Source organism: Aythya ferina, assembly GCF_964211825.1.
Source record: "Aythya ferina genome assembly, chromosome: 1".
Classification (NCBI taxonomy): domain Eukaryota; kingdom Metazoa; phylum Chordata; class Aves; order Anseriformes; family Anatidae; genus Aythya; species Aythya ferina.
In genome coordinates this window covers 139,032,630-139,046,616 of record NC_140296.1, presented here as the reverse complement: position 1 = coordinate 139,046,616, position 13,987 = coordinate 139,032,630, and the positions used below count along the sequence as shown (strand labels likewise).

Genomic DNA, 13,987 nt, shown 5'->3' with positions numbered 1-13,987 from the left:
CTTCTGCCTCAGTGACTGAGGGTTATTTTTTCTTATTTGACAGCCATGAGACCTTGGAGGGTGTTGGCTGGATGGCTGGTTCATTCTTCAGAGATTTTGTGACCCAGGACAGCTCTAGTCCCTATTTTGCCAGAGTAGCTGTAGCTCTCCCTGTTAAAAATACAGCATATCATCTTTTATTAAGAGCTATACTGCACAAGTCCATTTCCCTGCTACTCTACTACAATCAAATATGAAACAGAAAACTTGCACTTTTTTTTGTTTGTTTGTTTGTTTCCAAAATGCCTTATTTCATGTGAGGGAGAAAGGGATGGAACAAACTACAGTTAACAAAACTTTTTTTTTGTTTTGTTTTGTTTGCTTTGCTTTTTTTCCCTTGAATTAACAGCGCTTACATTAGGCACAATTTGTCCATTTGGTGCACTGACAGGCTGCATGCAGAACGGGTAGGTTGATGAGGATGTTCAAGGTATTGGACTACACGATATGCATAAGCTATTTTTGGAGATTCAAATCAGAGATGCAGATACAGCACCTTTGCATTTTTATCATAGTAAATGACAAAGCCCATCTGGAGGCTTGCTTCACTGACACCACTGATGCTACCAGGTTTCAGAAAAGTAGAAAAAGACTGTTCCAAAAATGCCTTTGAGAATTTCCCTGAAACATCATATATATTCTTCTGAAACAACATATCTTTTTTACTCACCTGCATTAAATTGAGATCAATTTCATTTCTTTTTTATTGTTGTTTTTGCTTTGCCAGCAACCTCCATGCCAGTGTCCTCTGTTACAGAATATCTCTGTTCATGTACATATCTGAATGTCTGCAGGAGATAAAAATGAAGTTAGTAATAGGAATGAAGTTGCTGACAGAGAAGAGGGCAAGAAATTCAGCACCAGAAAATATAATAAAACTTATTTTGCAGAGCAGCAGCTAAATGTTTAAAAATTTGGGGTGAAAAAAAAAAAAAAAAAAAAAAGGATGATTGTGAAAAAAATACCTTATTGTGCAATTACTTTTGTCTGCTTGCTTTTCTATTTGTTTTGCCAATAGCAGAGCATGCAGAGTGCACCATAGCAATATACTGGATTATCTTCTTTTGTATTTGGTTTTTTAGTTATTGCAAATATGATTTTCTTTTGTATTTTTTTTAAATTATTTGAAAATATTTTGTGGTAGGAAAATGAATAGTGTAGTAGCAGACTAGACTACAGGTATTCAGTGTCTCATTCACAGGGTTTGTTCTTAAGGTTTACATAACATTATTCTAGTTTTGAAGGAGTTTTTTGCTTGATAACGTCATTATTTTAGGGCTGATTATCTTCTCAGATACTTTTAGCCCAGACAATGTTAGCTTTTCGTAAGGCAGTAGTTATTGAAGTTATTGAAGGTGCAGCTTACACAGGTTTTGCTTTTCTTTGCTAAGTTACATATGGACTACACTGTCTCTCAGAGAAAATGAAAGACAGCGCAGCAACACTGATGGCTCTCCCACATTTCTGTCTCATTTTAATTTAATCAGGAGGCAACTACTATTTTATACAGGTTACTGTGATGCAAGGCTAATTTCTTCTGTGGATTTTTTTTCTAATTCTCTTTTGATGGATAATAAGCAAATCTGTCTCACCACTATATTTAGTATTTGCTTTGGAGTTTTGAAGCGTTTTGTTTGTTTGTTTGTTTGTTTTTCCTTTCCCTATTTGCTATAGTAGTATGTGTTTTATGTGTTTTAAAATGCAAGGATAACTCTATTTTAAATATCAAGCAATATTTTGCAGTCCTTTCTTCACAATATAGAAGATTAATTCTCAAAGAAAAACAATAGATGAAGGTAAGAGATAGGAAAACAGAGCTAGAGCTACTGGACAAAATGAAAGTTTGCTTTTCTCTTATTTTCATTTTGTGGGAGTAGCTAAATAGGAACCTTTTTAGACCCTGATTTTTTATTATATATGTGTTTTTTTTTCATTGAAGAAGGGCAAGAGAACAATTGAGTTTTGAAAAATGTCTAGGAAATTAATTTTGGAGGAAGAAAGGAAGTTATTTATAGAGGAGTAAAGGTGGCATTAGTTAATGCAAGTTACCTTTGATCATTTATTTTTTTTGTCAAGATGGTTGAAAGTGAAAAATGAGAAAAAGAACAGCAGCTGGAACTATCAAATCTTCAGGAGCCATCAATCTGTTTCACTCTAGGACAAAAAGTAGGAAAATATCTGCATGTCTAACACTACGAGAAGCTGATGAGGTGATACAAATTTGAGGCAACAGTCACCAAAAGAGAAAATTTGATGTCACTTAGGAAGAGATGAGTTTTAGAGAACTTTACAATAGATCATCCCCAACATCTGTTGCATTAACATCATAAAACTTTCCTTTACATTCTTACGAGTGAAACCCAGTATTCATGTTGTCATGCTAAATTGTGTAGTTTAAATATGGCAAATTTTGAAGTAGTTGGCCCTTTCATAATGTTAATAAAGAACCCATCATGAAGGAGAGTTGAGGATGCTTAGTAATGATTGAGGGAGAAAAGTCATTAAGATAATGTAATTCCTGTGGAAAAATTAATTGAATTTCATCCATTATTTCCCAGCTACAATTATCATATGTAAAATTAAATTACACAGAACATAACCTATCTGCGTGGGTTTCTGTAAGTAAATATCAATACTTTTTTAGTTTTGGAAAATAAAATTGGAGTGAAGAATGGAACACACCCATAATAGATACGTCTGTCTTAGTTTTTCAGTATTGACTTACAGATGTGGAGAGAAGCAGATCCAGCGTATTTTTTCCTCTCTCACTCCATCTCTCTTTTAAATATTTTCATCACCTACTACATGAATTTAGAATAATAACATTTCAAAAATAAACTGTTTTTTTTGTTGTTGTTGTTGTTGTGTTTCTTTTTTTTTTTTTAGCTTACATGCAGACAGTTGTGATTGAGTTCCTCCATTAGTCATTATGAGGGCCATAATTAGTCATTATGTCATTTAGTCATTATGAGGGTCTTTTTTTTTTTTTTTTACAGATCAAAATCACTGTTGTGTTGTGGTTTTGTTGTTGTTGTTCATTCAATTGGTTGGTTGGTTGGTTATTTTTTTGTCCATAGGCATAACAAGAAGAGTAATGGCATTTCTGTTGTGAACTAGCTTTTACACCTTTGCAGCCTTATGGATTTTTACTGCTGGAATGTATTTACAAGAATACATAAGTAAGACAGTAATCTAAATTGGAAGTAACTTCATTTAAAGGAAGTAAACTTCCTTTACTTTGGGATTAATTAAATGGTTAGAGAATTAAGCAAATAGAATTCGGTATAAAAGTTTTTTTCTGCTTGCTAGATCACAAGTACGTTCAAGATAGAAGTGTTTTGCAAAGTAGTTAAAGTGCAAAATGGCATTCCCAAGGCACCTTATGATTTCTCTTCTGGACTATGGATGGAAATGAGTGATTTTTGATCCACTAATAACAAAAGGGATTTTTGGCTGGGTTTTAAAACTATTCATAAAACTGCTAGAAATCTGACTACATGTTTATAATGGACCCACCCCGGAATAGATATTGTTTGGAGTAAATAAGTCTGGCATTTAGGTCAGATGTTCTTCATGTTTATTTAAGTTTATACATCTGCCAGTGCAGTTTGAGTCAGAATTGGAAGGATAGCCCAGCATATCTGTTCTCTAAATGTGTCACTGTGGAATATGACAGAAGACATCATCTTTAGCAAGAAAAAAGTTCTGTTATTTTCTCTATTTTTCATCATTCAAACAAGCATTTAACTCATATGTGAAAGCCTGAGAAAGACCTAGTTTTCCCAAATGCTTGAGATTTTTGTCTGGCATGTTTGTTGTCTTAATAAAACAACTTACTCCAAATTTCATCTATTTTAGATTTAAAACTATAGTTCTACCATGTTAATCTCACTCTTGTTTTCAAACTACAATTTTCAAACCAACAATATCCCACTTTGTTCCTAGCAGGGAGGGCCTAGCAAAGTACAGCTCTTTCAAGGACCACCAGTAGTCTTGTCTCAAGAAATCCTTTGGTGAAGCAGGCCCTTCACAAGAAACAATTAAACTATTGTGCCAGCCAGAAGAGAAACCGACACAAGCTCAACATATGAGCTACCCAGACTCTGCTCCTGTAAAACCATGACTGATTTATACCTGCCTTTCCTCTGTAGTTTTGAATGATGAGTGTGCAATGGAACAGAGCCTTTTTGACACTGAGCAACTTTTGTTAGATATTTTGCGTCATAAAGATGTGATCTGGCTTGAAGAGTGCTCAGCTGAAGCTCTTTGATCATTTGATGGCATACCAGTGCCACTGCCGATGGAGAACTGTGACAACTGTGGAATCTGGAGTTTGTCTTCCCTTTGCCTTCCCAGCAAGGGAAGATGAAGTGGGAAAACACTATCTGCAAAGAAGGAAAAACAAATGAACAAACAAACCAAGCAAACCAAAACAAGCCCAAACAAACAGATGGAACTAGGATCTGTAGTTGGAATTCAGGTGGCTGCCCTTTACATTACCTCTAAGAGTTTGCTGATTGTGGCTATTCATGAGAAGTGGTTTTGGTTTTAGTTTTGAAAGATCCCAGGGCAACTGCTCTGCCCTGATTTTTCTTCTGTGAATTGCTAAATTTTTTTATATATATATTTTTTTGATGTTCTGTCTTGACCCTCTCCTCCTACTCACCCCTTTCAACATGTCTTTAGCTACTTTCAAAGGCATAGTGAGGAAGTACTTTTCTCTCCATGTTTCCTATGGCCACAGCGGTACTACAAAGTGTCTTCCCTGAGTTTTGGGAGGGGTCAGCTGACAGGTTAGGTGAGTTGGCTGAAGGCCAATGTGCCAGAATTGCTACTAGGGTACAAGGAGCAGATCCAGGGCATTGCAACAAATTTATCTGTTGTTTTTTTTTTTTTTTTTTCAACTCCTTGTGTACACTACTGGTACCCAGGTCCTGTTAAACAATCTCACAGCAATCAGCTTGGGTTCTTTCCCTGGCAGGTGACTGCCAGGCTGAGCCTGTTTGATATGGAGATTACTGCTATGCATGATCTGATCTGCATTTTTGTCTTCAGGGGTGCAGTGGAGCACAGTACAGGCAACTGCACCCTGTACTATCTTGGCAGCTCAAACGGGAGTGGAATTGAACAGATGCAGTTGTTCTCTCTGTTACCTTTGTAGCCTCTTACCTACCATCTGAGTTCCTCAGCCCAGTACCCTTTTCAGGTGCTGCTTACCTCAACATCCAGTATTAGCTCTGACGTGGTCCCTGGTTAGGCAATGCACTGCTGAGACAATTTATAAAACCTGACATTTTACAAGACTCTGTCTATATTGCATTTCCATGCTTGAGATAGTGAAGATCCTTGTGCTGGGTCACAGCAGTTGAGTTGGTAAGAATGACTCCTTTCTTTTTTTAAAGCAGATTCCTTTTTGTGTCTTCAACTTACAGTGATGCTTTATTCACAGAAAAGGGAAGAGCTTGATTACAGTTACCATCCTGGTTTCTTGGACTGGTAATATGCTAAATATCTTTTTCTTTTCTGATTTTTAACAGACTGATCAATTTACTGTTTTTGTCATTCTTAACTGAAGTGTTAATATAGTCTTAGATCAATAGAGATGGGCTTTTAAATTGATAGTGTAAATTATGAGTCCTGTGTTAACAATACAGTACTTAGTCCTAGGAAAATGCCATTAATGTCATTCATATTTTGGCAGTTAAATCTCACCTAACTAAATCCCATGTATATTTTACATCAGATATATTTTGGAGAGCTTAGTGTCAAGATCATTAATCATTCACATAGAGCTGACCATATGTGACGATTTGAGCATATAGTATTAACCACAGCAGTATTAAACTTTCCAGTTGACCGTATCATCTGCCTTGAAGGATCAATTCAGATAACAAAAATCAGAGATTTGTTGTGCAAGAACTGGTTGCTTACACATACAAGCACTGTTTTTCTTCCCAAAAGAGAAGTTATTTATTGCTAAGACAACAGTGTTTTCTCCTATCACAAGAGTATGGTGTTGATAATGCCTGTAGAAAGACTCATATTTCTGGTCGCATACTGTGAATAATCAAAATCTGAGAAACCATTTTATTCTGAGCCAGGTGAAACTACAATGGGAAATATAAATGCAACTGCATGGGGAATGCTCTGGGTTCATGTGTTCCATATATCTCAAGATCTCTGCTTTTTGCCTGCATTTTCACTTGCATCCTGTCACTGGATTGCTTATGAGCTATCAGGTAAACTTGCTGCCTGAAATACTGATAATACTACTGAAATTACCAATATGTAGATAAACACCCACACATTTATGCCCACTTTGTGTTTCTGATTTTAATGCATTTTACCAACACAAAGGTTTCTGCTTAATTATAAGCTAAGAATTAAGTTACATATACTGGGAAGATACCTCTTCCATACTTATTCATCATTGTATTTTTTGCATGTTCTTTTAAAGCCTCTCATACTACCAATATGTTTTCTGAGTAACTGAAATATTGCTTTAGTAATAAGCTTACAGCTGCTTAGAGGTTATCCAAATGCTGTCCACCCACCAGCAGTAACTTATGACTGAGCCTGGTAAATAGACTGGCTCTGATCTGGAGTAGCTACCATAAACTGGAATATCTGGAATATCACTAAGTAATTTGAGCTTGAAAATTAAAGAGAGGTTGCAGCTATGTGATGGAAGAGATGGGACAGACTGTTATTATAAGAATCCTGTTCCTTATCCTGCCCTTACTGCTGCAGGAAATGCTCCTGGCTCCTCTGTAGTAATATGCTTTATGAAATATGCTTAGAAACAAACAGTTCTCCCCAGCATCGGCACTGCTATTTAGGGGTTAAAATCAATAGGAGCATATCAGCTGGAATCCAGTTTCTATACATTACTCTGGAAATTGGAAGGACTAGACTTTGTTTCAGTTTAAATTGAGTTAAAGCAGATTAAGGCGTAAGGATTTTTTTCTACCAGAATGTAAAATATTAAAGATAGGCAATTTTGCATTGTCCTTGTATTATTTGGTTTATTTTTTCTGATTCAATATGAAGCTGAATTCTAAGAATGCCTGTTGTTTACTGTATTAGCACTCTGATTTAGTCAAGAGAATACTGAGAATGTAATATGTTTCTGTGTCTGCTTATAGTCCAGATTTCATTTGGTATTTCTTTATTTGTTTTCTTTGCTATAGCAGAGGTATTCATATTTATGACCATTTTGTTTTTCAGCGCCTCCCAGATGGCTCTGCCCCAAGTGCACATGCTGAATTTTATCTTCTGCCGGACCCTGATGAGGTTAGTCGAAGGAAAACAAGAACGGTTCCAAAAAGCACTGACCCTACTTACAATGAAATTGTGAGTACTGTTCACTTTCTTCCATCCTTTCTTATGTGCTTGATTTCTGTTATCTACTCTTGAAATACCATAACAATAGAGCATTTAGAGCTATTACAATGAGTACTATCAAACAGAAGGAACATATCAGAAGCGGAACCATAAATGGAAACTATCTTCTCTTTTGCTTCTTTCTCAGAAGTGAGGCAGTCTCTTTATATCTTTCTCTTTAGGAAAGTGTTTGGATTAGTCACACTGTTTGGTCTTATACCATAATCACTGTTAAATGTTAGCCAAATGAGCCCCAGCATCATTGCACCAAAACCTAGACCATTTTAAATTCAGCTTTATATAATAGCATAAAAAGCACAAATACTAATTGAATGGATGCTGTTATTCAAATTTGCATTTGAAAATGGACAACCAAATTGGCTGTCACTGTCCTAAATGATAGCACAATAATAAATAGCTCAGTTCTTGTTATGTCAAAATCTAGCAATTCACAGCCATATATAATTATTTCACTTACCACTGAAGTGCTTATGCCTCTGGAGTTAAGCAGAGAAACATTTGGATGGACAAATGTTTACCATAAAATGAGAAACAGCATAAACTATATTCTTTCGTAAAGGGAGATGAGATTCAAACAGTAGGTGGGATTGGAGATGGTAAGTATTACATATAGCAAATCTCCTAAAGATCTCAAGGCAATTTACAAATGTACTTTGAGCAAGCTTCAAAGCAGAAGGCATAGAAAATATTATCACTCCACCCTGTTTCATAGATAAGATACGATGAAATATAAATTAGTCAGCTGAGACTAAGAGTCCTTATCTCCTAGTTACCCAGTCCTGGGATTTTGATTTTTTTCTTATTTCTCAATGATTTTAAAGTTACCTACTTACATCGATGACTGCTGTAAGTAGGCTCCTCAAGTAGTACTGCTGCTAACAGCTGAGATAGATTCTTCTGCCTATAGTGTTGCAGTGAAACAAAAAGATAATAGGGTTTATTTTTATTCTTTTTTTGTTTGTTTGTTTTCAATCAAAGAGCAAAATGAGGCTAATCAACCTGGCCAAAGTAATTTCTTTACATTTGAAGGTTATTAAAAAATATATATTTTTATATTTAACATTCATTTAGGAATATCTAAAATGAGCTATGGACAAGAACCATCTAGCAACACTGTTAGGCAATTTTGTTTCTAATCATTACTAGACCCATTTGAATACAAGAAAATCCAAAATCCTGGCTGCAGTCAGACAGTATTCACTGGGAGGGGGTTTAATTGTGGTTAAGGACCATCCTACTGCTATTAGAGAAAATCCATGCAAACTTGAATATCCTTTACTCAAAACTTACAACCTTCTTCACAGATGCTCAATCTTTTTCACAAGGAACTGCTAATCGCAGTGGGGACATATGGCTCCACTGAACTTGGACATTTCAAACCCGAAGCTTGTGCTGTTAGCAGCTCTGTTCCTCCATATGTGATATCATTCTGTATGCATTTTGTGTCCAAGGCTGGTAGACTGAGGCAGAAGAAGCCCCAGGGAAGAAAAACAACTAAAAATATAAGTCAGCTGTCTGTTAAGTTAGTTACTGTCCAAAATGCTGTGTACAGAAATGTACTAGCCTTTTTTATGAGTTCATAAGTTTTTATTAAAGCCAAACGGCTGGAAGGAAACCGTATATTAATTTCTCTCCATGTTCAAGACTGAGAAAATTCTGAAATGTGCTTCTCTTGGGTATTTTTGTTTTTAGTTTTGTACTTTTATTGCTTATGACTGCCTACAGCAAATTATCAACCTTGCAAAAGTGCATTTTATTTTTGATTTTTACTCATATGTGTGAGTGTAAAATGTGAAGGTCCAGGAGGATTAACAGTAGAATGAACTATGCTGAATGTTTTGGAGTTGCTTTTAACAAGCACTCCTTTTTTCTCTTGTTCCTCTATTTGGATTTTGGTGTTTGTTGCATTCACACTGGTGTATCATTGCATTAAAAAATTATGGTTGTGAAGAAAAGAAAGAACACAGGGAAAATGGGTGCAGGACAATGAAAAAAAATAATAATAATAATAAAAAAAAATTATATACCAGCTTTTATAGGTCACTATTGGGAATAAGTAATCACTTGGGAGGTTCCAGAATACTTTCATTAAAAGTAAGAAAACTTGATTCAAAATGAATCTGAACGATTTAAGTTTAAATTCTCACCATGAAAAGTGGCAATGAGCTGCAGTGGTTTCTTGCTCGTATGTATTGCATTTGCCATGAGGCATGCTACAAGCCCTCACTCTCACTGTCGTCTGTCTCTGAAGTGCCTGCATGCATGCACACCCCCAAAATGAGTGAACCTCCAAGACAGGACCATGTGTGCTTTGCCAGAACAAGACGGAATTCCCTCCATCCTGCCTATGAAGCTTGGGCATGGGGGAAACATGAGTAAATACACCTGGGTTGTACCAGTCCATGGGTGTTACTGCAGCTGCCTTCAGAGCAGAGGGGCTGCTGGCCTGCGGTGACGTGAATTGCCCCAGGAAGCCTGATGGAGGGGGACGAGGAGCCAGGTGCCACCGCAGCTCTGGCCAGCACTGTGCGTCAAAGCTAATTTGGACAATTAAGAGCAAATCTAGGAAGTGTGCCATGGCTACCTAAGGAGAAGCAACTGTCCCTCATTTGTGATTAAAATGTCATTAGACTCCTGTAGGTCAGTAGTGCTTCACTTTCTGGAGCCAAAAATATTTGAAATCCAGTCCTGGCTGTCCTGCTGATTTACTGCATGGCCATGTATAACTCACCTCCATTTGATCTGACTGTATAAATAGGAGGCCAATATTATTACTAAATGTAGATTTCAGGATTTAACTGTCCTCATTTTGAAATTCTGGCAGGTGGTAGGTATTTGTTTTATCCACATACTAATTCAGCTGTCTGCAGTCTTTCTTCTGTCCCCGCATCCTGATGATATTGCAAATTCAGCTGGAGCAAGGTCATTTTAGAAACTGTTTATTGGGGTCATATGAAAGACATCCACCCCACACGTCAAGGTGTGGCATTGCTCAAAACTTAAAGCTTCTTTCTGTCCATGGATACAAAGTTGTTCATTACCACAGTTCATGCCTGTTGGGACTTAAAGCAAAAGCTGAAGATGATAACTTTCATATATTGGCAAAGAAATTGCATGTTTATACAGTAGAATTAGTGTCACTTAAATAATCAAATCATAGATTTATTCTAAAGTATGTAATTGCTTACTGTAAAGCTGGTTTCCTTCTTAAAGGAAAGCTGGAATTTTTTATTCATATGCAATTTGGTGAAACAGGCACAGTAAACAAAAACTGAAAAGCACCTGGCACTACTGTCATGACAGCTGTTCCAAACTATAACTTCCAAAGTTTTCTGAAAGCCAAATAAAAAGAGTGAGAGGGGCAGTTTTTCTATCCCCAAACCCATGGCCATTCACCCTTGCTACACCGATTACACCAAGTAGCCTGTCCCGGTGTCCTGCCTGTCACTGCCCGCTGTGCCACTCCAGCAGCTCGCGGCGCAGACCAGACCAATCTGTAATCTCACAGGGACAGCCTGTGCCTGGTGGGGCTGTCAGGGAGAACCAGCAATTTCATGCCTCCTGGGTCCACTTGTGAGGTTCAGAACCACCTTTTTGTTGCCACTTTGCAAGAGAAGCATTACTGCGGCTGAGCCTTTACAAATTCTGTCCCTGGTTGAAGGATGTCTCCCATGGCCATTTCTACTTCTTATAATTCAAAGTACAGACAGGACTCTGCAGTCCAGCCCACAGAGATCATGGGGCAGGGGGGCTCAGTCTAATGTTCCTCCTCCTCAGCAGTGCCATGTGTATAGACTGCATTCAGACTGCATAATAAATCCAAGCAGGTTGCATGGCAAGCTCATCGTAGGCAGTTCCACTTTCCCATTCTCACGAAGTGACAGTATGTTACTGCATTTGCTTTTTAAGCTTCACAGTGAGATTAAAATTTAAAGCATTTTCCATTGCAACTAAAACAGCAAAAACATTGGATACATTTCCCTCCATACAAATTTTAGATTAAATGTACTTCTCTTAACAAAGCTTTCCTTTGAGGCCTGAAACTAGCTGACAGCATTCTTTCACATTTTATCAGCCTATATGCAGTTCACTCAGCAGTTTTTGATTAATGCGGAGCCTGAAATGTAGGAGTCTGTCCTGAATGCAGCTCCTACTTGTTGACCTATCACTCCAGATTTTTTTTTTTAAATTCAGAAAATATATCATTACCATTTCATAATGAACCTCAGCGCTTTCTCAGCATATCAAGGTAATTTCAAAGATATTTTTAAAACTTAGTAATTTTCTAAAGAGATGCTAAGCAAGCTGTCTCATTTAATTTGAGAAGCATTAACACTTCTTGACTAACAGAAACATCCAAACTGAGTAGTTTCCACTTGCTGAATTGGGTCCATTCTTAACGATGTTCCACACCCACAACATCTAGGGAGTGGGCTGAGCTTTCTATCATGTCAACAATTTGATGAGTCCATTAAAAAATGCAAATATTTTTATAGTGGACATATTTGGATACAATTAGCATCCAGAATCATGCATACAACTATTTGTGTTGCAATAGTAAATCTTATAAAAACAATTTTCAAAGGAAAATTATTGTTTCTTTAATGATGCAGGTTTCTTGGATCCAGAACAGTTATGAAATTTCATGGTAGTTTCAGAAGAAAATGTGTTTTTGCTTTGGCATGTTCTTTCTTAATTTTGGTGTGCAGGATGTGATTTAATCACAAGTACAGTACCAAGAAACAATATTCTGAAGTACTGTACATTGATGTGATACACCTTTATGAGGTGTATCAGTGCAACATATAAGAAAAATTATATATCTTGTTGCAAACAAAAATTTTGATATTAAAACAGTTTTCCTGTCTGTTCATGTTATTATTTTCTTTAGATGAGTAACACCAGTAACACCATCAAAGCATTTGCTATGGGAAGATATTTAAAAATTATAATAAACTACACTTTTCTGTAATTACCTATCTTATGGTTTCATACCACTGTCCATGATAAGTACCCTTTATCTGAATCTCTCCTCTTGAAAATCAACAGTGTTATCTTTCCCTGCTGAGCTTCATGGAGTATCTGATATATCTTCACAACTGAGTTCAACACTCAGCTCAAGTTAGAATTTCAATTTTCACATGGAAAATTATGTGTACCTATTTTTTTTCTCAAGCTTTGCAACACAGGTTGCAAATTTATTTATGAATACTTGGTAATCAGATTTCACAAGCCTAAGCTGGCAGAATCTCCTTTATATAAACTATATAAGGTCAAATGTATTTCTGAGATATATTCACTAACTTGAATTTGGCTCACGGACAGTAGTTGATAATTCTAGAGGGCAGTTTAAAGTAATTATTGGAAAGTTATCATCATCATCCAGAATGCTGTACAGTTGTAAGTATATTGTCTGACAAATAGGTTCACATGCTTTTTTCTGTTAACCTTTATATTATTTCAGGTTGTGTACAACAAAGTCATGGAGCTCAAAAGCCATATACTGAAGCTTGTTGTGAAAAGCAAAGGAACATTTGTGGGAGCTGTTAACATTCAACTGAGTAGTGTCCAGTTAAATGAAGAAAAATGGTATCCACTGGGAAACAGTGTAATTTAAATGTTGTCTAAGACAATTCAATTATTTATCCACTAATGTTTCTTTATTCCATTCTCCATAGTACATTTTGTCTCAGTTGCCCTTGAGAATATGCGTCATCTGCTGATCTTAACATTTATAATCATAAGGCTATTGTCTTAAAATTGCTACCTTCTTCTTACAACAGATTCCTTCTTGTGTGAGTTTAAAAAATCACATGCTGTAGCAAGCAACTTGTAGCTGCATGCAGGTATTCTTATGAAAGCAATAAAGATTTTAGTTTTATTCATATGAAATAGTACACTAAAACTTCTGAATTTAGTACACGTCAAGCATGGGTCAGAGCGTAGTTCTTTGTCTGCTAATTCCACTAAGTGTGTTGAAACAATGCTGATAATGGTGCAATTTATCATTGACCTCTGTGACCCACTGCATATGACAATTTACCAGAGAGATTCATGGAATGGTTTCCTGGGTGCAAATACATTTCAGAAGTCTAGCAGATTTCATATTAAATCTTACAAAATCCATACATTTAAAAACAAACAATAATAATTAAGAAAGAAATAGCAACTTTGCACTTCAGACATTTTGTGCTGTATATGTTGGTGTGCTTTTAAGTGTTTATATAATGCAACTTTAAATCCAGGATATTAATTTGTCAATAGGATACTTCCAACATTTCTTTCATTCTGACATCGGAGAAGCAGATACAACTGGTCGATTTTGGGAAGAAAGGAGGAGGGAGGGGCTAATCACAAATAAATAAAGCATTGAATATGATCTTTCAGTGTTCTATTTATTTAAGATCATTTTATAAGGAGTCTTTGCTCTCTCATCTTACCCCATTGCATTCTTATACTGTATAAAGGAGTCAAGTGAATACGTGCATTGACCTTAGGGCTATATATACATATAACCAATGAATGTAAATGCTACCTTTGAGTT

The 13,987-nt window shown here is 36.3% G+C and overlaps 1 protein-coding gene across 1 annotated transcript in view; it reads left to right on the top strand.

Moving 5' to 3' along the window:
- Window positions 1–13,822, top strand: part of PIK3C2G (phosphatidylinositol-4-phosphate 3-kinase catalytic subunit type 2 gamma) — a 215,961-nt gene extending 202,139 nt beyond the window's left edge. The window contains exons 32-33 of the mRNA XM_084526130.1: window positions 7,267–7,392; window positions 12,908–13,822. Coding sequence (XP_084382256.1) covers window positions 7,267–7,392; window positions 12,908–13,060 — 279 coding nt within the window. The 3' untranslated portion in view covers window positions 13,061–13,822. The remainder of the gene's footprint in view (window positions 1–7,266; window positions 7,393–12,907) is intronic.
- The last annotated feature ends 165 nt before the right edge of the window (window positions 13,823–13,987 follow it).